The 27,251-nt window shown below is 44.2% G+C and overlaps 1 protein-coding gene across 4 annotated transcripts in view; it reads left to right on the top strand.

Annotated features, from left to right (window-relative positions):
• The window catches only part of glcci1b (glucocorticoid induced 1b), a 52,045-nt gene that overhangs the window by 12,460 nt on the left and 12,334 nt on the right, over positions 1 to 27,251 (top strand). For all 4 annotated transcript variants that reach the window (XM_079562259.1, XM_079562262.1, XM_079562261.1 and 1 more), the window contains 2 exons: positions 5,818 to 5,963; positions 26,945 to 27,037. In XM_079562259.1, coding sequence (XP_079418385.1) covers positions 5,818 to 5,963; positions 26,945 to 27,037 — 239 coding nt within the window. The remainder of the gene's footprint in view (positions 1 to 5,817; positions 5,964 to 26,944; positions 27,038 to 27,251) is intronic.

A 27,251-nucleotide genomic window follows, 5' to 3' on the forward strand; every position in this document is an offset into this window, starting at 1 on the left:
AAAGTAAAGCAATAGAACTGGGAGGGCCTTTAGACGCCAACAGGACTGAAATGGCAGGTGTCTGTCACAGTGAGGATTATATTGATGCACCTGCTGCTGTGGGATTTAAAGTGGCTGAAAATGCTGTGAAATACTTGAACGTTTTTGGACCAAATGCGCCCTTTTTCCAGTGTTTGCGCATGTATAGCATAGCAGTTTTCCATTAGCAATTATTGAAAAGCCCTGTTTTCAAACTGTAACTGAGGAAGCTAGTTAAGTTTTAGTTGTTAGTTAGGGTCCTAACTCCTCCCTAGCTAACACGGTAATGCTAACAACAACTAGCCAGCTAGCACTTCTAGGTTTTCGACTACTACTATTCGTTTCCACATAGTACACATCTCCCCAGCCCTGTCTGGCCTCTGTGCATTACACCATACGGTTTTCAACATGTAGCGTTTCCATAGCAAAGGGGCCGCGGTGGTTGTGGGCGCTGGAATACACATTGCTGAAGGAATAACAGAACGGCAATGAAAACGTTTTGAGCCGCGATGAGGACAACGTGGACAAATGCTGCCCTTTGGAGGTTTATGGAATTATTCAGAGGTGCCAAGGCAAATACTAGAGGAAAGAATCCATCAAAAAAGACTAACTCTGAAGAGAATGCTAATGTAATGCTCACAGCAGCTAAAGTTGTGCTAAATACTATCATCGGTGGTATGATGTTATTGTTATTTGTGTTAAAATATTCGCATGACCGGGCTGTTTTAGTGAGGGCGGGCGGTCCTCTCTCGTCTGTCCAATCAGAGGCCAGCAGTCTGTTCATGTCACCTTAGTATTAGCTCAGTGGAGTTTAGCCACGGCTCAAGGTTGGTCCCAAAACATATGCCTGATTGGCTCTGGCCGGCAGTAGAGATGCTCGCCTAACAACAGGGTCGATCAGGCACTGGGCTGAGTAGGGCCTGCCCTTGGAAACGCACCGTTAGTGCAAGTGCAGTATATGTACTGCACTTCATTTAGCTGCATATTTTTGTTTTTTTGTTGCCGTTTTTTTTTTATCAAAGTGGTGAGCTCCTGTGCACTGTGTCACAGGACTCAACAGAAAAATGGCAGATATTTATTTGGTAGATATTTATCCCAAACTGCCCAGCCCCAGTTAAAATGCCTGAGGGGCCCGGTGTGTTTTCCACATACAAAGAGAGGAGCCTTTAGAGATGGTTTAGTCTGTGCTTTTCAGGCGAGGTTCACAGGAAATAAGCAATTTTACCAGTCGTACTCAGCCTGCGCCACGGGGGGAAATGAAAGCGGCACCGTTGTAACCCTATACGTGAAAATATATATATCTTAAGCATGGCAATGTTACATTACCTGCCCTTAAGGTTTAAAGCTATGCCATTTATGGGATCTGATGCCTCTTTTGCCAGAACATAAAGTTAACACTAGATTTTGCTGTAAAATGTAGTTAGTTTCTTCTGTTTTGACAAACAAAAAATGTCAAAACAGAAGAAAAAATAATAATCTTATTTCATTTCCTTGTTGGAAGAAAAGATGAACATTTCATAACTGTGGTCCCAGTCCCAGAGTCCCAGTTCTGTCCTTCGAGTATGGAAGTCTCTCCTCTTACAGCTCTCTGATTGAATGTCGACTTCTTTTTTTCAACTTGTCTTCATGAAATTGCCACTTCACTGGTCTAAATTTATGATTAATGCTTATCACCGGCATTTTCTCGTGAAATGTAATAGAAATCATAAATAATTAGAAGCCCATGATGGCGCTCTTACAATGAGTTACCTGTCAACTGCATCTTCTAAAGCTGTGTTGTAATGAACTCACGTTGGTCTTGGAGTGTTGAAAAGCTTCTCAGGCTCTTTCCCAGGGCTTGTTCACCTTTGCCCGTCTTCTCTACCACCATTTCTCAATCAAAAGCGGGAATGTCTGGGACTTAAATCACAGGTGCAAAATTTGTTTGCACATGACCTCGTTCATGATTGCACATTTTTTCCTGACTGAGTGTTCTTGAGAGCTGTTGTAACAAGTGAATTTCCCCATTGTGAGATCAGTGAAGTCCTACCTTACAGCAGCAGGCGAACTACAAAGCACTTTGTAATTACAGGTGGGAGAAGTTTTAAAGTTTGTTCTGAATGATGCGCGATTTGAGACTATTCTGCATTTAAGTGACAAGATACACACTTGCATCTGTGAGTGGAGTGATATAAAACACAGTGGGTAATGATTGGCTGCGAGTAAATACTCTTTTTTTTTTTTTAAAGAGAAAACAGAAAGCGGTAGAGGCTGGCTGACCAGGCTAGAACTATCCAAGCCCTTAAGTATGTCACAGTTTAAGAACCAATAAAGGAACAGGCCACTGTTCTTCCATAGTGAGATATGTTCTTACCTGAGCTGAGACGAGTTGATCCGTACCTGTCTGGTCTTTGTGCCCGTGGAAGAGCTTGGTCGCTTCTGACTTCACCCCGTTTGGAGCTATAGGAACATACTGGGAGAGGCCAAATGCTAACAACATCTTTAGTCATTTTGTGTGACTGAGGGCACGCGCAAAGACCAGACAGGTACGTATCAACTCGTCTAAGCTCAGGTAAGAACATATCTCTGTATGGAAAAACGATGGCCTGTTCCTTTAAGTTCAAAGTATAAAGAGAGCACTATGGAGCTGTTTACCGTGTTATGTTGTTTCATAAAACATTTCTCTTGCCAAGCTCAAAACTCTCACCACAGCTTCACTACAGCCACACGGGCTACTACTTTTTTGTTGTCTTTTCTCTTTATTGAGACTGCGGCACAGAAGGCCCGGGGGGGGGGGGAGGTGCTTACGGGGAGGTCGCATGAAAATCAGGAGGTGAAGCTCCATAATGTTTGGTTTTTAGGTGTTTTTAGATGAAGCAGCTGTGGCTACATATGTAGCTTACCACCACCGAGTATGGTGGGAATGAATAATGTATTCAATTGTAAATCGGCCTTGAGTGTCTGGAAAAGTGCTATATAAGACTAATGCATCATCATCATCATCAATGTGGCATTTTCTAACCAGCAGAGCGTAACATGAAAAAAATGTCTTGCTTTAAATCTTTGCAACTGGTCAGTCTGGCTGGATTACGTGAACAGGGACCAAGGAGGAGCTTCCAGGTCCAATCAGGAGGGGAAGAATCTGTTAACTTTTATAATTTCTCATTTACTCATTTTGCAGTGTTACGGACCTCTGCTGAGAGTCTTGGTCATGGGTGCATTGATCCAGATGTAAAGTATATGAGAGCACAGAAGCAGCGCGAGCCTTGATGCGCTGTGCTCCATGTGTAGTCGATTTTGTGAAAAGGGCACATGTTTTAAGTGAAAATGGACAAAGGCCAAGTCGGGTCCAAAGCTGTGCGTGTTCTTGTGTAGCCCTTGTGTGTTGTGTGTCGTCGGTGCGTGTCGGAGCAGGAATGCAGAGTGCTCACTGCTTCGGCTCGTGTCCATTGTGTTTCTTGTTTATGACTCCTGCTGTGGGTGGTGTGTCTTTAACGTCTGCTCTCACTGCCCTCTCCACGTCACACACACGCTTCCTCATGCCTCGCTTTCTTCTGTTTAGACTTGGGTCGGAGGCTTAAATGCCTCATAACTGGGAAAACACTCTATTTTTAGCTGCTTCTTCTTTTTTTTTTACCTCTCCAGTCATGCATGGTTGAGTGGTTCAGTCTTAAGATCTTACAGTGGACAGAGCATGTGTACTTGTGACATCTGCAGTATCCATACCCCTGAGTTAATACTTTGTGGAACTGCCTTTAGCTGCAGTTACAGGTGTAAGTGTGCTGGGGTATGTGTCTATCAGTCCTGCACTTCCTGAGACTGGAATTTTGGCCCATTCTTGAGCAAAACAGCTCAGTTAGATTAGATGGAGTAGTTGAGTTGCTGGAAGGTGAACCTCCGCCCCAGTTTCAAGTCCTTTGCAGACTTGCCCTGTATTCGGCCACATCTATCTTCCCATCAACTCGAACCATCTTCCCTGCTGCCACCACCATGTTTGACAGTGGGGATGGTGTTTTCAGGGTGATGTGCGGTCTTACTTTAACGCCAAATGTAGTGTTTTGCATTTAGGCCAAAAAGCTCCATTTTGGTCTCACCTTCTCCACATGTTTGCTGGATCCCCCATGTGGCTTCTGGCATATCTTCTGATTTTCTTGTAAAAATGGCTTGTTCTAGCCATTCTCTGCAGTTCATCCACGGTCATCATAGGCTTCTTGGTAACAGCTCTGGTCAGTGCTGGCCTTGTTCGGTCAGTACGTTTAGGAGGACGGCCGGGTCTTAGTAGGTTTGCAGTGATGTCAGACTCTTTCCATTCCTGGATGGTGTTTTTAACTGTACTTGGAGAGATGTTTAAAGCTTGGACTTCATGATGCTTCTGCTCCCCAGATAGTCTCTTAACAGACCTCATCACCCCCATCACAGAGCAGCTGTATTTGAACTGACATTAGATTACACCAATGGCCGCTTGTAGTAGAGATTCATGACGACGCTCGGGGCCGCCATTGCTGTAGTGCCTCCATATAGAAATCCCGTATGCTAATGAGGGCCGGACTGTTAGCATCGGAGCTGCGTGGCTATGACTGAACTACACGTCACGCAAGGGCCAGTGAAGATCCCGCCCTTACGCCCTTTTTAGGAACATGCTACTGCAGAGCTGGGGAGGAGGAGTCTGTAAATCCGCCATGATTTCCCCCTCGAACGTGGTCGTTGTGGTAAACGGGGAGGAGCGAGGATTGACAGTCTATTAATATGTATGTCTATGTATGTGGATTGCACACAGAAGATTTCAGAAATCTTCATTAAACTTCTGAAGGAAATTGTTTGCACTGAAAGGAAAGGGGTACAGATACTTTTGCAAACCCCACCCATTTATACATTTCATTTCATTTCAAGATTGTGTGTCTTTCACATAAAGTTACATATATTTATGTTTGTGGACCTTTGCTTTAGCCTCTTCATCATCATCGAGATGATGGTGATGGTGAGATTTTAAAATAACTTCTAAAAATATACTACATAAATATGAATTGCTTCACAATAAGAAGGTCCTGGGTTCGATCCCCGGCCTGGGCGGGGCCTTTCTGTGTAGTTTGCATGTCAGGGTTTCCGCGGGGCATTAAAAGTCATTAAATGAATTTAGTCAAAATCAAGGCCTTTAATTGCCATTAAAAAGCATTACATTTGATGCAAACTGGCATCAAATCTAAATGTACTGGGAAATTAGGACATTGCTCAACATGTTTTACTGGACAAGGTGAAGGTCTAAAACTTCTTCTTCTTCTTCAGCTGCAGTTTTGGCTGAAATTGAGCACAGTTTTTTGGTCAAAAGTTTCCTGTTTTGTCCATTTCTCGTCCTCTGTTTGATGTTTGCAAATCTTAACAAATTATTTATGCTCTGATTTTTTTCCCTACATTTGTGCCGTTTAATTATAGTATTTGGGCAATAAAATGTAATTTAAAATCAGAGCCGCTTAACGCCATTTTGATGCACTAAGCAGGCATTTGTAAAGACATCAGAGACTAAAAACATGCACAACAGGATGAGTGAGAGTGTGTTAGTGAGTGGATAATGGGTGGAGTGAATGTAGGGCTGTCATGATAATTACTGTATCGACTGTTCGTTGATATAGTAGTTGATAAAGTGTGTAGCCAAAGTAGATTTGCCAAGAGCTGTCGTAACTCTACAGGGCAGTTCCATAATATCCACTCTATTCTGTTCCTCACTGTTCAATATTAGCAATTCAATCTTTAAATTCAAAATAAAGACTATGATGTGAAGCCGATGGAAAACCTAAATGTCTGTGTGCTTACTGGCTGTTGCAGAAAGGTCTAAGTTGCCGTTGAGGAGCTGCAGTGTCATCAGGAGGACCTCTTCGCTGGACGCCATCACGGGCCCGTACCTGACCGGACAGTGGCCGCGGGACCCTCACGGACCCTACCCCTCGTCCATGAAGGACAAGGCCACACAGGTAACTCCCGCACCGCCGGCGGTACCGCGAGTCAGGCCTGCAAGAATCCAGTTTGAATCATTCGAAATGACAAAGAAAGCACCTGCAAGTTTCGAGCGCGACAGGCATGTCATATTTCAGTCTTCCCCCAAACGTTCCTCCTCGACCTAGATCTTGCAGTGGAGTGTGAATTTATAAGCCGTTGATCCACTTTGCTTCTCTTCACGTCTCCGTATCTTTATTTGGTAGAAAATACATCCATAATTCAACGTTTGCTTAAAGCCACACCGCGGAGGATTTTACCCCAAAAAATCAAATTGAAATACAAGCATTTATTTTATGACGGATATTTTCATAATTGAAAAATACCTCATAAATGTACAAACACGCATTTATGAGGCTCAACTCTCCTAAGATATGACCGGGAGTGGGTGCGTCTCCAGCTCGTTTCCATGGAGATGTGACGAAAGGCAGTAGAATTTGAGATTTAAACAGGTTATAGGTCCTCATCCAAATCCATTCTCTGATTACCCACTGCAGTAATAGCATTTTCTGTGTTGAACTGGTCATTAGGAGCATGTTTTTTCATGCCGGAGACAGTATAGTCCAAAATGTTACGCAGTGTACCTTTAAGTAGTGGAGTAGCTGTAGGTGACAGAAGGGTTTTGTGATTTTGTGAGTTTTTAGCTCTAATGTTCCCTCATTCATTTCTTTGATGAAATGTTTTTAGAGTTATTATTGACAAGGACTTGCGCTTTGAGTCTAACACTGATGCCATCTGCAGAAAGGTGCAGCAAAGACTCTTCTTTTTAAGGAAAATGAATTCATTTAGAGTTTGTAATGTCCTCATGACGATCTTTTACCAGTCTTTTATTGAGTCAGTTTTAACATTTTGTTTTGTATCTTGGTTTGGAGCTCTTTCAGTGACCAACAAAAATTGTTTGATGAAGTTGGTCAGAGTAGCAGGTAAAACCATTGGTGCACAGCAGACTCAGCTGCATGAACTTTACAGCCAAAGGGTTGTACGTAAAGCCCAACAGATAATGGAGTGTCCGGACCATCCGCTTTTTAAGGAGTTTAACTTACTCCCTCCGGACGCAGGCTAAGAATGCCCTGTACTCGAACTCGTCGGGCCAGGGCCTCTTTTATTCCAGAGGCTGTTGCGAAGGTAAATGATCGTATGTTGCTCAGTGAAGCTGCTGCAAATTAGCCTTTACTTGATCTTATTCTTATTGTGTGACTGATGATGCTGTGACTGTATGATCTTTGTCCCAAGCACAATTGTTGTCTCACTGTGTTTTAATTGTTGTTTTTGCTTTATTATGTGTGGACTCCTGCTGCATAATAATTTCCTTCGGGACATTAATAAAGTTGAACCTTGAACCTTGTTAAATGTGCACAGATTTTTTAAAGGGTTTCTGGTAATCAAACATGCGTATTTGGCCAAATACATTGGCATTTACATAGTTTGTTTTTGCAGATGACATTGTACAACCTACATTACTGCAGCCTTTGCTTCAAGCTCTTATCCCTTGAATCTTCTCTAAAGACTCTGGCCTGTCGTGCTGTGGCTTGGCACACATATTTCTGAAGGCAAATATTCACCCCTGACCTTCTTCAAATGGATTTGTTGGGACAGGATTGTTGAAATGAAGTTTTATTTGATCATAGTTTTATGATCGCTGAAAGGTCTGTTCAGAGCCTCTGCATTGGGACCACAGCGGTCCGGGCCCGCGGCCAGGAGCATTGACATTTAAACGACGACGGAAATATGAACTTATGCAAGACTCATGCCTTTCAGAACAGGTTTGCAGGACCACAGGGTTAGCAGTTGTACTGTGGTAGAAGACTTCATTACTAAGATAATTTGGGTTGTTCCAATACTGATGCAAAGATTTTTCCTACATCAAGAACAAATGAGGACCATGCACCGGTAGGATACTGGTATTGGATATCGAAGCCGAGCCAGGAAGAAATACTGGGTGTTGGTCCCTAATACTGATGCTAAAGCGATGCCTGTTTTGGCGCTCACTGTTTTAAAACATAAGATCAGCTCTTAGGCATCTGTTATAACTTTGCTGTTCTCAGTGAGGGACGGATGGAGTGTGAGATGGACAGACGGATCGGTGCGGCGTCAGCAGTGATGCGGTCGCTGTATCGGTCTGTCGTGGTGAAGAGGGAGCTGAGTCGGGGCAAAGCTCTCGATTTACCGATCGATCTACGTTCCCACCCTCACCTATGGTCATGAGATTTGGGTAATGACCGAAAGGACGAGATCGCCAATACAAGCGGCCGAAATGAGTTTCCTTCTCACTAGTGCTGCAGCTATCAAATATTTCTGTAATTGAGTATTCTGTCGATTTTCTCATCGATTAATCGAGTAATCAGAAAAATTATGCTTTTGTGTTTGTAAACAAGTATATCAATAATGTGTGAAATATGAATGATTTCTTAAAATGAGCAAGCAATTGTCAGTTATTCCTGAAAATTGTATTCAAAACAATTTTTCAAAAATTCCACTTAGAGCAAAAGAATGCCAGGGCAAAACGATGTACAGCCCATTTCCTTAGGTCTGTCATAATAAAAACAAGTAAACGGGTGCGGCCATTGCTATAACCTATGTGAGAGTAAAGAATAAGTATAAAAGTACTATATAAAAGAAATTATATTACTATTACTAATAATCCAATTCAAACAGTTTGTTTTTTATATCCAGAAGAGGCAGTGGAACCATGTTTGTCTGTTCAGTTCTCAATGAGAGACAAGAGACTATGGGGAATAAGAAAAGACTCAAAATAAGCATTACTTTTAAATGTTTGTATCATCTAAAAAGCAGAACCATGTGTGCCCCCACCCTTGCTGCGCATTTAGGCAGACAATGCCAATATCGCCAAATAAAGATCCAAGAGCAGAGAAACAAACTGAGACAGCTCGGTAGAATCACACAGGCTGTAGAGTCAGAGCCCGGAGAGTGAGAGGAGGAGCAGAGGTAACAGCTCTTGCTATCGCTCCAGTCTGACTGACCCCCGCGGATACGCTGGACCCTTCCTACATGTAAATATAACAAGTACAATGGGGTTAACTGATCAGAAACTCATTTTGGTTGCACAAAAAGTGCAGAGTTTACATCAGGAACACCTGGGGGGACGGGTTTCTTATGCCTCGTCACTATTCACTCATAATACAGGCTAAATGCTTCACCTTGTAGAGGCTCTGCGTCATTCACGTGAGGAAACTGCAGCATCCTGGAAGTACAGTTATGGTAGTAGGCTAAATCCATTTTACAGTATATACTCTGCACTATTGCGCATAAAATGGTCCCACACGCCTTTTTCACACTCCACCTGTGTCCGTGTTTTCATCCATTGCCAGAAAGAAAGTGATGTGCGTAAACAAATTAGTCCAGGTGAACGGACTTTGGTGACATGAATTAAACGAAGCCTAGAGACAGAGAATAGGCCTCGAGGCTTTTTTGTTTTCGAATTATTCAGTCGTTTCAGTCCTACTTCACAGGGTGGCTGGGCGCACCCTTCGAGATCGGGTGAGGAGCTCAGTTACCCGGAAGGAGCTCGGAGTAGAGTCGTGAAGGATCACGTTGAAGGGAGCAGCTGAGGTGGCTAGGGGGCGTCTGTTCCGGAGCCTCCTGGTCGCCCAGGAGGTGTTCAAGGCATGTCCTATTGGGAGGAGGTCCAGACCCAGGACACGCTGGTGGGACTCTGTCTCCGAGCTGGCCTGGTGTTGCCTCGGGGCCCCCCCAGAACAGCTGGAGGAGGTGTGTGTGGATCGGGAAGTCTGGGCATCATCTGCCTCTGCGACCCGGCCCTGAATAAAGTAGAAGAAAATGGATGGATAGTTGCTCACTTTGTTATAATTTTGGCAGGATCCTTGAGATAAGGGGTACTTGGAGTATAGATTAATGCTGTAAGGTAGGGCTGTGCAATTAATCGAAATTCGATTACGATTTCGATTACAACAGTAAACGATTACAAAATTAGCATAATCGCAAAAAATCTATTATATTTTTTTTAATTTTTTTTTTTTCAATTTTTGTTTTTGTTATTTTTTCCACATTTTTTTTCTAATTTTTAATTTTGGGATTTTTGTCACTTTTTTTTATGGATTTTTGCCTTTTTTTTAATGGATTTTTGTCTTTTTTTATGGATTTTTGTCTTTTTTTTTATGGATTTTTGTCTTTTTTTTAATGGATTTTTGTCATTTTTTTTGCTGGATTTTTGTCATTTTTTTGATGGATTTTTGTCTTTTTTGATGGATTTTTGTCTTTTTTTTGATGGATTTTTGTCTTTTTTTTATGGATTTTTGTCTTTTTTTTATGGATTTTTGTCATTTTTTTGATGGATTTTTTTTAAAGGCAACACATAATCGTTTGAATAATCGTGATTTCAATTATGACAAAAATAATCGTGATTATTATTTTTTCAATAATCGAGCAGCCCTACTGTAAGGGGTATGTGGGACAAAAAGGTTTGGGAACCACTGCTCTAGTATACAGACACCATATCTGACACATGTGACAGCTAAAATAACACAGTGCCCAGTCCTGCATATGTGGCAATTCACTCAGTATTGGAACACAAAGATATTATGTTAACAGCACAAGGACAAACTTCGCAGACTTGTTTGAAATAGTTCTGGAGGTGTATGACTAATTAGAGTATGGTCTTGCCCTGGAGCAGCTCCGCACCAGATGCCGTGAAGTGCGTTTTAAACAAATGAAGTCTGAGAAACCCCCTGTGCGAGCGGCCCACTTCCTGCCGCACGCCTCGCTCCGGGCCCACGAGCGCTTTCTGCAAACACAAGAGGCAACACAAAGGCGGCGGAGTGTCCTTTTGTGGGGGCCGCGGCGGCAGTTGAAGAGCGCTGTAACAGGGCCCGGGCGCGGAGGTGAAGCCGCCCGCCTGCACCTGTCCCTCTCCAATCACACTGTGCTCACCACCTGGCCCCGGCTCCTTTGTGCCGGGGCCTGCGGGAGCTCAGGGGACCATACATATGCAAATGCAGGAGAGACGTCTGCGCGCCCCTGCCCACTGCTCGCCGAGGGGATGGAGATTAGGTCCCGACAATAATAACAAGGCACAAGGACAAGCTGATCAAACAGCGACGACTGTACGTGGGTGTTTGTGTGGAGAGTGGGTCATTAAAAGCAATAAGAGGAAGTTAGGAGCTTACCAGCAGTTTGGGGAGTAGTTATTCAGAGGTAGGGTTACTCAGTTACATGATCAGTACTTTTTATACTTAAGTTGTATTTAGAAGTTAATGCTATTATTGAGTAAACAGTTTGGCTTCTTTTTTGTAACTTTTAGATTTTGAGCAGAGAGAGAACAACTTTTCAGACAGTATTTAGAAGAATGTTATGTTCAAAATGTAGCTCAAATACTCTCAAACTCAAACCTTTTACTGAAAACCACCAGTAAAAACTACGTAACTTTTCTAAGTTTTTAATCTGAGGTAATTGAAAATGAATGACCTCAGTGGGTCTTGAGCCTATACCAGCCTATACCCCCAATAGTTTCTATTTGAAACTGCATGTCAAAATGAATGTTATTGGGTTGTTTGGATCAGGAGTTTCCAAATTTTATAGACTGCGACCCCGGAGACCAGTCAACAAACAACTCGGGGACCGCCTTCTGTAAAATGTAACAGGCATTTATAATAATAAGGTGCAAAAAACAGTTCAAATCTGGTGTAATAATGCTAGTTTGGATTCAAATTCAATGCCAAAATCATCTTGTGACCCCCCCCCCCCCCCCCCCCCCCCCCCCCCCCACGTTACTGTCCCCCAACCCCCACTTTGGGAACCAAAGATCATAATATCAGTCTTGTGTGTCCCAAAGCCAAACCACGGCAGAACCACTGCACTAGAGGATTTTACAAAGGTGCACAGCCATAAGGACATTTGCCCACAATCAATAATCTCTCACTTGTTTGAAGCCACAGAATAAACTTTAGAGAAGTTTTGTTTCACCCGCTCTCCCGCTCTGCCCTGTGTGCTCTGCCCCGGGTGCTCTGCCCCGGGTGCTCTGCCCCGTGTGCTCTGCCCCGGGTGCTCTGCCCCGTGTGCTCTGCCCCGGGTGCTCTGCCCCGTGTGCTCTGCCCCGTGTGCTCTGCCCCGTGTGCTCTGCCCCGGGTGCTCTGCCCCGTGTGCTCTGCCCCGTGTGCTCTGCCCCGTGTGCTCTGCCCCGGGTGCTCTGCCCCGGGTGCTCTGCCCCGGGTGCTCTGCCCCGTGTGCTCTGCCCCGTGTGCTCTGCCCCGGGCCTCTGGGACCAGATCCTGGGATGGGATCACGAAGCTGAAGCGCGACATAAAGTTGTATAACTGTAACGTTATCAAAGCAACATTGTAATTATCAAACATGTTTGTTGACTTTGGAGGCTCTAATAGCACAAAACACCAATTACACTCACAACATGTGATCCTGCAGTGCCACGAGAAGCACTGCAAGAAAGTTGTGAGGAACTGGCGAGAAGCGGAGGCTACTCTTACCACAATGAAGAAAACAAAACAAGCTAATCACGAGCTAAAAGCTCGACGGCCACAGCTAGAGGAACGAGTTCGCAAATGAGAGCTTGAAAAACGTGCTGCCGGGAGAGGCTTGTCAATGGTGCAGTTACGCCTCTGTGTCCAGGTCATTGCCAAGGCAATTGTTCCGAAGTGACAGAGGATGAAGATTTCAATGGATTGAGATATTTGGAGAGTTTGGTCTGTTCTTTGTGCTATAGATATCTGAACTGTTTATGTGACGTTAACATACCAGACTTTTTAGTTGTTTGTGCTTCATGTAGCTAACCATCAATGTGTTGGTTTTTTTACTGCATCTTATACTCCTGAGCGACTTGTTGTTCTGAAAATACGGAAATCTTATAACATCCCACAATGAACATGAAACACAATGAAACACAACTTGCTTTGGGTATATGAAGTATTACATGAGAAAAATGGGGGAAAAGTGCAAATATATTAACTGGCAATAAATATTGAGCCCAAATATATATCGTATATCTGTCATTTATTGAACAATAAGCCGATATAGTGATTATCGTGTCAACCTTAGGGCCAGGCCTCCTCAAACTCCCCCTCCTATAGTGAAGGTGCTCCTACTTGAATCAAAAAGGCCTCCACCACAGGCTGTAAAAAATAGCTTAGCTCCAGCAGCCCTTTAAAGTGTCCAGCTCCGCCCCTCATTAGTATATGTAAATCCTTAGTGTAGTTTGTGTACCTGCCCTGAGTGATGGTATCTCTTGTTTGTGAGCATGTTCCGGTCTTTGATAACAGCGAGCACGTGTTCCTGCAGCTCCATCACGGCGTCGGTGTCTGCGTGTCCCGACCTGCCGTCTCCAAACAACCACCGTCGTCCTCCCCGTTCAAACCACTCATTATTGTTTCCTCTTTTGAAAGCGAGCTGCGTTCCTCAGGGTGTCGCCTGATTGTGGTCTCTTTGGGTGGGAGAGATTTGCTGTGGATGCAAATAGATTTTAGAATTTAAAATTATTTTAGTTTTTTTATGTAGCATTCTGAAACACATTTAGTTTGTTTTAGTTAAAAACTCTCCAATGATCAGTGTTTGGAACAACAACGGCGTTAGGTAAAAACATTATTTTTTCAGTAATGGAGTAATCTAATTCATTATAATGTTGTAATATCATTACTGGGAAAACAATTGGACTGAATGAAGCGCCGCGGTGTCAGCTCACCAAAGCTGTATTTCTTGCTGCAGGGGCGAGGGCGCTGCTTTTGTTGATGCCCCCTGGGCTCACATCCTTCAGTGTCCTCTGTATCTTCAGGATCTCTCCTTTGTCTGCAGGACCCATCGCACACATCTGACTGTGTCTGTGCAAAAATGACTTCCCCATGTCCCCGACCGGCGTCTTGTCCTCCCCACAGGGCTGTTTGAGACCTGTGCGGAGGAGAATGGAGTTGGTGATCATTGATCAATAGTGTTAGAACTTATTTTAAATGCATGGATGCAGAATCGGTGGAGACGCTTAAACTGCTCGATATTGAGCCCGATTTGACACAACCTGAGTTCAGAAAGGCGCAATTATAGTAACTGATTAATTTTGAATAATTGATTGATCATTTTATGGTAAAAATTATGTGAACATTCAGTATTTTGGATGAAAAACTAGTTGGGGTATGTGGTGTTTTTCAGTGTAAATTTCATAAATATCTGTCTGTGTCTCATCCAATCAGAGAGCAGAATGAGCCTCCTACAAACATTGACTTTAAGTGTACTCCATCAGCACGTCCTCATGTTCAGTCTGGTTAAGGTGCGCAGTAGATGGTGGAAGTACAGTGAAACAATCAGCGTCTGTAATGTGCTTTTTCTCTGTTAGCATTGAGTTAGCTGCTGCGCTAATCACTCCATTTTAGAATTATATTAAGATAATAATAAAGGACTTAAAAGATGATTGTAGTTGGCCTAATTTATTATTTTTTAGTAAGTGCATAGTCAGTCAGTGTTGAGTTAAGTTATAAGTTATACTTTGTTCATCTCTGTAGAGAAATGAGTTCTCTGCATTTGACCCGTCCTCAATGTCGCTGGGCGACCTGCAGGAGCAGTGAGTTGCCAGTGTGGGCCCATCTCCATGATGTGGAGCCAGGCTGGTGGTCAGAAACACCTGGCTGGAGGATTCACCCATTGCACATGTTTTTACCACTAACCTACGCAGACACGAGGAGAACATGCAGGCTCACCACTGAGCCACTGTGCTCTTGTACTTATGGTTTATAGTTATCAGAGGAGAAAGAGAGAAGGAAACATGGTGAAAGCTCCCATCAGTCAGCAAGCAAGCAATACAGACATGAATAAGAGAGAAAGCAAAGATGCGCAAACCAATGCACAGAATGAGAAGTGAAATCTAACAAAAGAAATCTGCCAAATGAAGAAAGCGCATAGAAAGATTAAAGAAGAAAAATTAAAAAATAAAAGGAAAATCTTCAGCTAATGTAAAGATGTCAGAGTGCAAAGAATGTGTCCAAACTGAGAAAACAGAGTTGTGGACTTTATCTGCAGAAAAGAGAATAGTTACTGCCAGGGAAAAAGGATAATGTCACAGAAATAAAAAGAAAGAGCAAAGGCGTGTGTTAGTTAAACCATTGACTGGACTTCATCTGCAGTATCCGAAGTCCAAAGTCCGAAAGGCTTACAGTCTTACAGGCCATTTTTACATGATTGTCTTATTCTTGTTTCACAGCCAAAAGTGTCAAACAGGAGTACGTGTGCATGCTTGGAACATGAGAACGTAAAACTCTGGACTGAAAAGCTGCAGCAAAAAGGCTTTCTGAACAGCTAGCATTTCTCAACTGTTGAGTGAAATTGTCTACAGTCCAGACAGCAAGTCGTGCATGTGTCATGTTTGTGCAAAAAGGTGCGACAATGAGGTTGAAGTAGCAGCAACCCAAACTGAAGAGAGTTTCACCTGGTATCACCGGGTAAGACGATCTGTGTCAGAAAAGCTGAAGACCTACATGAGTTTTGTAAAAGAGGCTCAAACTGGAACCTTTTCAACCAGACGCTTCGCCAAGCATCACTACAGCTGGTTCCAAGCCAAAGAGTGCAGAGTTCTAAAAGAAAACCTGAGCGAAGATGAAGTTGTTCTTCATGTCAGAGAACTTCTCATGCAAGCTGAATAGTGAAGTGCAAGCTTTCCATTTTGGAGGAAGTTGGCAGCAGGCCACAGTCCACACATGTGTGGCTTATACAGCAGCTGGCTCTCAGTCCTTTGCTCCTCTGCATGATGAGGGGGCTGTGTGGGCCCATGTGGTAACGGTGCTAAAGATGTGATGGAGAATCACAATCCATCTCCCACAACTTTACATGTGATGAGTGACTCAATATCGCAATAAAAACTTCTACTTGCTCAGTACCATCCCCCTCCTCTCAAGCTTCCAACAGAAGTCCCTCCGTAAAGGCGCTCCTGAGGTAGTTAGTGGGGCCGTCCAGCACACTGCTGACTCTGCTGTCCAAAGTGGTGCAGATATCCAGACCCCAGAACATTTCTACTGCCTCTTAACAGAGAGACAATCTGACATCAAGTTCTTCTGGGTTAGTAATGAAGACATTGGAAGGTTTGATGAAGCAGTTCTGAAGTTGTGCCGCCTGTAATTGGAACTATGGCATTGCACCAAGTCATCTTTACTGGCCCTGGAAGATCATGCACTTCTGCTGCAGACCACATACCTGTCAATGCCACAAGGGTGAACTTTTAAACATCCAATTCCCAGGCCAGTTCCCAAGATGACAGTGATCTACATGAGAAGTTCATCTTAGTGAAATATTCATTCATGGGACAAGTACTTGATGATGAGATGGAGGTGATCCACATGCATCGACATCGGAATATTGTAAGGAAATAAAATCTAAATATTGATTTTTGTCACAGCCTCTAAAACTAAAACTTGTAAGTAACAAACCTGTTTGATATCTTTTGTAGCTTGTAGTATAAGTGTCGTTACAGTGGCGACAGCCAATCAGGAATGTCCGAGCTCCTGTGGCGCCTTTATCCACATCCTTCTCGCTGCAGATCCGAGGCACGGTGCACAGCCCGCTGATGATGATGATGTCTTGTATCGTTCATGTTTATTTGGTTTCTGACCTCGCCTTCGATCATGCGACTCATTTAGGGGTCTCTCGTTCGACGCAAATCTTTCCAAAACTGGCAGTGTGTGGATTCTCATCATGTCTTGCATTTATTTTTATGAATTGTGGGAAGATGTCCCTAAAATCGCAAATATTTTAAAATCTTGTAATGTGTCCTTGGCATTTAGCTTCCATGCAGTTGTCAGTAAAAAAATCTTACATTGATTTGTCAACAAAACAAAGCCCCTCCCTCCTCCTGCTCCTCCATTGAAGCGTCTCATTATTATTTCCTGCTGTGCATCAGAGCTGGATTCTTGAGGATGTGAGCTGCACGCGGGCCGTGGGTGTGAGTCGGAATGGGAAACGAGCGCAGCTCTGGAGCATTTCTTTATCTTCACTTTATCAGGAGCAACACCTGTCTCACGAGTCTAAAGCACACACAGAGGGGCCCGGAAGAGCCCCCCCCCCCCCTGAACACCGACCTGAGTGTGTTCAGCTGCAGGGGAAACACAGAAAACCGATCCTGCCGCAAAGACGAGTCCCACTTTCCACCACTTCCTCAAAGCAACGTTTGATAAAGATTGTGGCCAAATATAGAAGTGCAAAAGACTGGCAGGAGTGGATCACAAATGTGCTCGAGTCAGAGTCTGGTTGGGTGCATATGCAATCACTAACTCAAGAGTCACATGCGGCTCTATTGAGTTTTCATTAAAAAAAAAAAAACTATGAGGCTAATTTATACAAAAGATGTGCTATAATTGGAACATTTAAAGTGACAAACGATGAGGTAGAATTTCCCTGGAGAAGGATCCACCAGCTCGGATAAGGAAGGGGGAAGTAACTAAAACCAACCTGTCAGAGCTCGTTATGCAAGAAAAGTGCTTCCTACTTATGGATTAAACTTTGTATGACATACTTCTATAGGATTTAAGCCTAACCCATATCTTACTTTGAGCATAAACAGTATTAAATGGAAAATACAGCTTTGATATTCTGCACTTGCACAGCAACACCATTCAGTGCAACTCAACAAGTGTTGTGTTTCGACATCCCCCCGTCACTGCTGAAGATTCAAAGATTACTCAAGCATGAGCAAGTGGCTTGAAACAAAACGTTGGGTTGTTTTTCATTGTAAAAGTTCCAAATCTCGATTTTGCATAATACCTGCGCTTTTTTAACTTATGACCTTAAGTATGGCCTGCCGATGTTTGGGCATGTTCGATACAGATAAAAAGGCCAATATCTCTGGAATCAAAAGTGATGGAGACTTCCCGTATTGGAAAGAGTTCAGTCAGAGCTTTGAAATGAGCCTCCCACAACATCCTAGCCCCCAGGGAAGCAGAGAAACATTGTGGTGAAAATCGCTCACAAGTTTGTTCACCTATTGTATGTATTTTATGTTGTAGATTTCGGAACCCTAAGAGATGGAGACTTAGTGTTTCTGTTTTGGAATCTACTGATTTTTGTCTTTCTAACAAGCTTCCGCTGAAGTACCTATTAAACCTGAATATACAGCGTCCCCTGCTGCCACAGTTCAACACTGACACAAGTTGGTGCATATTGGCATCGTCCTCAGAAAAACCCACCCACGTGACCTCTAACAGATATATTTCTATGATTGAAACCTTAGCTATCATAATAAATGTTTAACTAGAGGCTCTTTGAGAGATGAAAAAAAAAAAACATCAAATAAAGTTACATAAAGGGTCGGCCTATATATCGGCTATCAGCCAACCCCATTCATATCGGTATCGGACCCCAAAAGTTCCTATTGGTCGGGCCCTAACCTTAAGCACGTTTGAGCCTTGACCCTGGTGTTCACTTCAGTCACATTAATGTGGCTGACTGTGACAAAAACCTGTCAGTCCACCATGCAGCTGGTTCAGTGTGTCCGCCGCTGAAGACAAATGCAGCAAACTCAGTCACCTCTGACAGACATGGCCGTTGTTGGGGCGTAGCCACTTGACGTCACGGAGCATGTGTGAGAAAGACTCCTGCCCTTCTCCTCCTGAATGGGTGAGTCCCTCGCTCGCTCCTCTGGCCCCGTCTTCAAACAGCCCTGGTCATTCCTCGGGCGGCGAGCGAAATGCTAATGCCCCGCTAAGCCCCACATCTGCTGTCCAGCGCCGGCCGCACACTGCAGCCTTTATGGGAACACAGGCTCCCGTTTCATCTGCTGCACTGCGGAGAACCACTGCCAGCTGAACGGCGCAAGCGGCCGCTCAAAATGCAGACGCGCATATTCTATAACGCGGGCATTGTTTCATACGGGTTATGTGAAGATATACAACATTGTGTACAGTGTGAGGGCCACAGATCAGGGCCTCATTTCCTAGTCATCCAGAGTGTTGCTGATCTCTGGAGATGTTTTTTTGTAATTCAAGCAGTTCTTATGTTTGAAGAGTTCCGTGGCGCTAGGCTAATGCAAGGCTAGCGCATTTCTACAATATCAGCTAGCCTGCATTAAAAACAGTGTGACCCGCTCCACAGAGCACCTGAGGCAAATCACTTATAACACCAGACTAACCATATAAATGTCTGTGTCCATAAAGTCATGTCTGGAATATAACTGACCTGCATCACATGAATGATCGCATTTTGAGGGACTATTTTCTAGCAGATCACTCCGCCGCCGCGTAGCTTATACAACCACGAAGCTGATGCTGCTCAAATATAAGTTATTTTTAATGCAAAATTGTTATCGACACAGACATGTATATGGTTAGTCTGGTGTTATAAGTGATTTGCCTCAGGTGCTCTGTGGAGCGGGTCACACTGTTTTTAATGCAGGCTAGCTGATATTGTAGAAATGCACTAGCCTTGCATTAGCCTAGCGTCACATAACTCTTCAAATAGAAGAACTGCATGAATTACAAAAAAACATCTCCAGAAATCAGCAACACTCTGGACAACTAGGAAATGAATCCCTATGTCAAAAATCCTAAAATATCCCTTTAACGTGTGGAGCAGATAAAGGGTTTCAGGTATATTTTTTCGCTGCATTTTGTCGGTGGGAACTACTTGCAACGCTCTCAGATGTGGAGTTATCTAGGATGCAACAACAATGTAAACCAAAGGCCCCAAACAACATGCCCACCCAAACAAAAGGAGAACAAGTTTTAACAGATCTAAGTCATGGAGAAGGTTCATCATAACATGATCCTGCAGCTCTGCTAAGTGACAGCTAAATGGCATGTCACCTGATGGCACGATGTGCTCTCTAATGATCTCTGACCATATTTATTTATTTATTTATATGGACATAACGATAGTGTTGGATAAACCAGATGTCATAAGTGCCATAAGTGTCATAAGTGTCGTCCATAAGAGGCTTTTAGACACATTTAACGAAACCCATGTAACATTTTAAATTTCATCCAGCGTTACCGTGTGTGCAGGGCTGTGCATGGACTTCAGCCTCTGTTTCTGACCACTGTTAAAGCTGTTCAGGTCAGTCTGCAGTTGGAAGTCCGTGGGCGGAGAGTTCCACAGTCTGGATCCAATAAAGGAGAAGCTGGACTGTCCAAAAGATGTTCTAAAGTCTGGGAAAACAGCGGCAACTCATGACTATGATTTACATTTAAAGAAACGATTTCAAGTACAAAGTAAAAAGATCATGTGATGTTCATGTATGACGGCATCTCGCAGGTTTTTTATCAAATACCGTAAGTGCCTGCTTGTAACATGAAACGCCCGGCTTGAGTGTGGATGGGGTGGATTGTGACCAAGATGTGACGCAGTCGGACAGATGTGAGAAAATCCACCCACTGTGGATGACCAGGAGCTCAAACATCCTCCAAAGGGTCAGCACTGCAGAGCGATGGACGACACTTCATGACTAACCACTGCTCTGCTCAGGTTCTTGTGTGTTTTGCTGAGAGCGCCCTCTGCTGGCAACAGAGGATACTTCTACACTTAAAAGCTGTGGTAGTTCAATTATTTGCTCGTTGTAGAGGAAACTTCATTTGGCACCCCAGACCTACTTAGTACATGTGAGTTTCATGTGCACTGTTGTGTGTCAAAATGTAGCGCATTTTCCTCCAGCGTGAACCAGGAACTGATTTGCTCCGAGCTCCAGACCTGCGGAAAGGTCTGTGAGAGCTAGAAATGAGTTTAGGCGACATCTGAGAGATTTTATTCAACTATCTCCGACTTCCAGTGGTGCAGCTTTAACAACACACCAAAATTCAGAAAATGCTGATTGAGGGGCTTCAGCTGTAGAAGAAGAAACAACCACATTACCGAGCTCGTGCTTCACAGCTAGAAGGTCTCAGGTTCCATTCCCACCTGGTCGGGCCTTTCTGTGTGGAGTTTGCATGTTCTCCTCGTGTCTGTGTAGGTTTCTTCCAGGTTCTCCGGTTTCCCCTACCACTAAAACATGTATGATAGGTGAATCCTCCAGCCAGGTGTTTCTGGCCATCAGCCTGGCTTCACATCTGGAGATGGGTCCCCAGGTGCTGAACGTGGTTGCCCACAGCTCCTTACGGGTCGTCCCAGCAGCGTCGAAGTATGGGTCAAAGGCAGAAGACAAATTTCGTTGTACAATGTTGTTTGTACATCCTTAAATCCTTAAATAGCGAGTGCATGCTGGAAATGTGCATATTGCTATTTGTGAAGGTCTTGCACCTAATTTACAATCTGAAATTGTGTTGTTGCTATTTGTAATCAGATAGGTAAAACCTTCAGCATATAAACTCTACTATCGTCCTCCACTATCGTCCTCCACTATCGTCCTCCACTATCGTCCTCCACTATCGTCCTCCACTATCGTCCTCCACTATCATCCTCCACTATCATCCTCCACTATCGTCCTCCACTATCGTCCTCCACTATCGTCCTCCACTATCGTCCTCCACTATCGTCCTCCACTATCATCCTCCACTATCATCCTCCACTATCGTCCTCCACTATCATCCTCCACTATCGTCCTCCACTATCATCCTCCACTATCATCCTCCACTATCCTCCTCCACTATCATCCTCCACTATCCTCCTCCACTATCATCCTCCACTATCATCCTCCACTATCGTCCTCCACTATCATCCTCCACTATCATCCTCCACTATCATCCTCCACTATCATCCTCCACTATCATCCTCCACTATCGTCCTCCACTATCATCCTCCACTATCGTCCTCCACTATCATCCTCCACTATCGTCCTCCACTATCGTCCTCCACTATCGTCCTCCACTATCGTCCTCCACTATCATCCTCCACTATCATCCTCCACTATCATCCTCCACTATCATCCTCCACTATCGTCCTCCACTATCATCCTCCACTATCGTCCTCCACTATCATCCTCCACTATCATCCTCCACTATCATCCTCCACTATCATCCTCCACTATCATCCTCCACTATCATCCTCCACTATCATCCTCCACTATCATCCTCCACCATCGTCCTCCACTATCATCCTCCACTATCATCCTCCACTATCGTCCTCCACTATCATCCTCCACTATCATCCTCCACCATCGTCCTCCACTATCATCCTCCACTATCATCCTCCACTATCATCCTCCACTATCGTCCTCCACTATCGTCCTCCACTATCATCCTCCACTATCGTCCTCCACTATCATCCTCCACTATCATCCTCCACTATCGTCCTCCACTATCGTCCTCCACTATCATCCTCCACTATCGTCCTCCACTATCATCCTCCACTATCGTCCTCCACTATCATCCTCCACTATCATCCTCCACTATCATCCTCCACTATCGTCCTCCACTATCGTCCTCCACTATCATCCTCCACTATCATCCTCCACTATCATCCTCCACTATCATCCTCCACCATCGTCCTCCACTATCATCCTCCACTATCATCCTCCACTATCCTCCTCCACTATCGTCCTCCACTATCATCCTCCACTATCGTCCTCCACTATCATCCTCCACTATCATCCTCCACCATCGTCCTCCACTAACATCCTCCACCATCGTCCTCCACTATCATCCTCCACCATCGTCCTCCACTATCCTCCTCCACTATCGTCCTCCACTATCGTCCTCCACCATCGTCCTCCACTATCATCCTCCACTATCGTCCTCCACCATCGTCCTCCACTAACATCCTCCACCATCGTCCTCCACTATCATCCTCCACCATCGTCCTCCACTATCCTCCTCCACTATCGTCCTCCACTATCGTCCTCCACTATCGTCCTCCACCATCCTCCTCCACTATCATCCTCCACCATCGTCCTCCACTATCATCCTCCACCATCGTCCTCCACTATCATCCTCCACCATCGTCCTCCACCATCATCCTCCACCATCCTCCTCCACTATCATCCTCCACCATCGTCCTCCACTATCATCCTCCACCATCGTCCTCCACTATCATCCTCCACCATCGTCCTCCACTATCGTCCTCCACTATCGTCCTCCACTATCATCCTCCACTATCGTCCTCCACTATCATCCTCCACTATCCTCCTCCACTATCATCCTCCACTATCGTCCTCCACTATCATCCTCCACCATCGTCCTCCACTATCATCCTCCACCATCGTCCTCCACTATCCTCCTCCACTATCATCCTCCACTATCATCCTCCACTATCATCCTCCACTATCATCCTCCACCATCGTCCTCCACTATCATCCTCCACTATCATCCTCCACTATCATCCTCCACCATCGTCCTCCACTATCGTCCTCCACTATCGTCCTCCACTATCGTCCTCCACTATCATCCTCCACCATCGTCCTCCACTATCGTCCTCCACCATCGTCCTCCACTATCGTCCTCCACTATCATCCTCCACTATCATCCTCCACCATCGTCCTCCACTATCCTCCTCCACAATCGTCCTCCACAATCGTCCTCCACAATCGTCCTCCACAATCGTCCTCCACTATCGTCCTCCACAATCGTCCTCCACTATCGTCCTCCACTATCGTCCTCCACTATCGTCCTCCACTATCATCCTCCACTATCATCCTCCACTATCATCCTCCACTATCATCCTCCACTATCATCCTCCACTATCATCCTCCACTATCATCCTCCACTATCATCCTCCACTATCGTCCTCCACTATCGTCCTCCACTATCGTCCTCCACTATCATCCTCCACTATCATCCTCCACTATCATCCTCCACTATCATCCTCCACTATCATCCTCCACTATCGTCCTCCACTATCATCCTCCACTATCGTCCTCCACTATCATCCTCCACTATCATCCTCCACTATCATCCTCCACTATCGTCCTCCTCCCCTCCGGGGACAAGCGCCACGTTCATCTGGAAATGCTCCAGTGCTTCCACCCATCCCATCATGAATGGGGGAATTTATTTGATCTTTATGTCGAATTGGGTTTAAAACACAAAGAATTAAGATAGTGCTGGCCAACAGACGTGGTATTCATGTAGAGTTAATGGCAAAGGGGGCACTCAGGGTGTTAGAAATACTCAGAACTAGCGGTTCTGATTGAATTCATAACCAGAATAACACAATTGTGTGCACGGTTGGTAGATCGTTGATCGTAAATTCAGGCCAGTTTTGTGCAGAGACTGGCTGAAAGTTACAGATGCTGAATCTGTACGTATTATGTAGACTCTGAGGTCCATGATGGGACGTGGGGCTGCGCAACACAGGAATCTGGGGCTGACACATCCACAATCAGCTGGACAGCGGTAGGAGAGTGACCCTCGCTCCTGATCTCGGCTGTGCTAATCTGAAATCCTGTACCAATTCTCTCCCAACATGGCCTCTCATGACTCTGGGACTTCCTCCAAGTCCTCGTACAGCTTCCACGTAATACGGAGAAGATGTCTTTCACTTAGGCCAGCACTAATCTGGATTCTTTTTAAACCCAATTCGAAAAAAAGGTCAATTAATTTCCCCATTCATGCTCCATTGTGTGTAGAGGATGTTAGTTCAGAGTCTACACGACGAAGACGCTGTAGCCAGCCTCGTTCTCTACCCAAATATGATAAGCATTTTTATCGCAAAGCTTTTGTGCTATTTCGCAAAGTATTGCAAAATAACGTAATAAAAACATTTCTCGTGATGTCCCCGGCAGGCTCCGTACTGAACAAACCCCTTCTTTAAAACGGGATTAGCATTTATAATAATTGAAGAAAAAAAAACGATTTAAAATCTGCTTTAGTTATGCTAGTTTGGGTCTGTATTTTGATATTTTGCCTAATTTCACTAAAATGCTATTTTCAATCAAAAATACATCAAATTGAGCATCAGAAATGTAAAAAATATTGTCTAAAATCATCTGGCTTTTGGGAACCACTGGGTTTGATCCATTTTCCTGGGAGACGCTGTGTTTGTTATTAGCCGTGGCAGTTGTAATATTGTGTAATAACAGGTCAGAGCTGAGGATGTGGTTTTTCTGTCTGAACAGCTCGGATCAGAAACAGACTGGAGCAGACTGGAGCAGACTTCAGCCGCTCACAGGCTCTGCTCAAACCATTATTTATCACCAAACTCTGAAAACCCGGCTTTTACTGAATACTTATAGTGATCATGCGGAATGAATGTCATTAATGTCCACTTTTGCCTGGATTCGAAGGCAGCTTTTACAATGTCCAACAGAGAGAGCTCACAGTTTGAGGAAGATATAATCGCTTATGTTTGAATTGTACTTTTCACGTTTGAGTTGACGAGCTTCTCAAAGAGCTACACCGTAGTTAATGCGTGTTCCTTGTGGTAGGAAGCTACTGCTCTAGCTTGGGCCGAGCGCCTTTAAATACGTTTACAATACTGATACCAAAAGAATCAACTCCAAGTACGTCGTGTACAGCATCACCAGAGCACATGCAGTCGACCAAAGGCAGCTAAATATGAGATTTCAATGGGTCAGTCATGCACAAGCATTCTTTGAATACCCGTTGCAGTGTTCCACAGTGCGCCTTTAAGTGCTATACTTAAAGTGACTTTTTGTTGTTGTAAAGTAACTTTGTTTTTATCACCTCAGATTATGATGCAAAACACAATGAGTGAACTTTATTTTGGGGTTGGCTTGAAACGTGCACAGATTGTGCCGGAAAAACCAGGTTGAAGTAAATTGACTTTATTAGTGACCACTAAAAGTGTCGTTGTTGTATAGATAACATACAGTCTTTTATTAAAGGGGCTAGATGCAAGTTTTAATTTCAAGTCATTTTATACTCACTACTGCCACCTCTGGTCTTATGCGTAACTGCAGCTTCTATATTAAAGGAATAGGCCACCGTTTTTACATACTGAGATATGTTCTTACCTCACTTTAGTCGTGTTAATATATCCCCGTATGATCTTTGTCCGTGCGCTCTGCCAGGCAAACGGAGCACATACGCAGCCTCTCCCACATGTCACATAGCTCCAAAAAAGCTCACGATAGAAGCTGCCAAGCTCTTCCACGTGTTCCCTATTTAAATAAAGTTACGTGAAGTGTTTTCATGCAAAGTATATTTACACAGAAATGTAACATGTCAATTTTATAAGCAAATAAAAAGGGGAACTATATTGTGAGGCGTAATGATACGAGGAGTAAAACGTCCGCGCTCCTAAAGACTTCCCCCGCTCACTTCCGTCAATAACCTTTAGGAGTTACTGCGCGGACGTTTTGCTCCTCGTATCATTACGCCTCACAATATAGTCCCCCTTTTTATTAGCTTGGTAGCTTCTATTGTGAGCTTTTTTGGAGCTATGTGACATGTGGGAGAGGCTGCGTATGTGCTCCGTTTGCCTGGCAGAGCGCACGGACAAAGACCAGACGGGGATATATTAACTCGGCTAAAGTGAGGTAAGAGCATATCTCAGTATGTAAAAACGGTGGCCCATTCCTTTAAGCTCGTGTATGACGGCACTTCGGACCCGAATTAACACCTTTTCTAGTGACAGTGCAGGATTTTAGAGGCAGTTGTGGTGAACAGGTCTGAGCTCATTCTACACATGAGGACATGGAGGAACATGTAGGGGGAGGAAAATACTTACTTTTTACATTTTTAAACTCCCTTTAAGGGTTTCTTTTAATATGAAAATCCTATCGACTGGTCTCAGTTGATCAGTTTTTCTACAGCACCGGTCAAACGGCTTTTCTTTATTTTCTCAGCTCGATTAAAAGGCCCTTGTCCCTGGAATGGTTTAACAATCTGCGAAGTCCAAACTATTTCTTTGACGACATCGTGAAGCTCGTGAAGCAAATTTCAAAAGTGCAAAGCAGTAATCAAAGCAAAAGGCGGCCATTTCTATCTATTTCAACTTTTTTTGGTGTAAAACATAATTCCTACATTGTAAATAGTCCTGAAGTAAAAGAAAAAACAATGCATTAAAAAAAACGTTTCCAAACTTTTAATTGCGGCCATTCAAATTGCATTTTGATTCAGACTTGCTGCCCTTTTGAAGTTTTTGCATACCTAATGATGATTTGTGTGTGTGTTCCCCGCAGACCCCAGGGCTTTGGGTGGACGAGGCCGCGGTGGAGCAGGGGGGTCCGCACCAGCGCTCTGCCTCCTGGGGCAGTGCCGACCATCTCAAAGAGGTACCCGACCTGTGTTACTCTTCTCCTGTCAACATTTGTTCTGTGATCAAAACGAGGACGCTCAGTTTGAACTGCCCAGGCCTACGTCTCCTTATGCATTCCTGATATCCCAGTTTTTACCAGAACACGGCTCAGCTTTCCACAACTTTGCACAACAGCGTTCCCAGAGCCAGCCTTGTCGTTGCAGTTTTTCTCCGGAGCCCCGTGAGCTCTG

The sequence above is a fragment of the Gobius niger genome (assembly GCF_951799975.1).
Source record: "Gobius niger genome assembly, chromosome: 8".
NCBI lineage: Eukaryota > Metazoa > Chordata > Actinopteri > Gobiiformes > Gobiidae > Gobius > Gobius niger.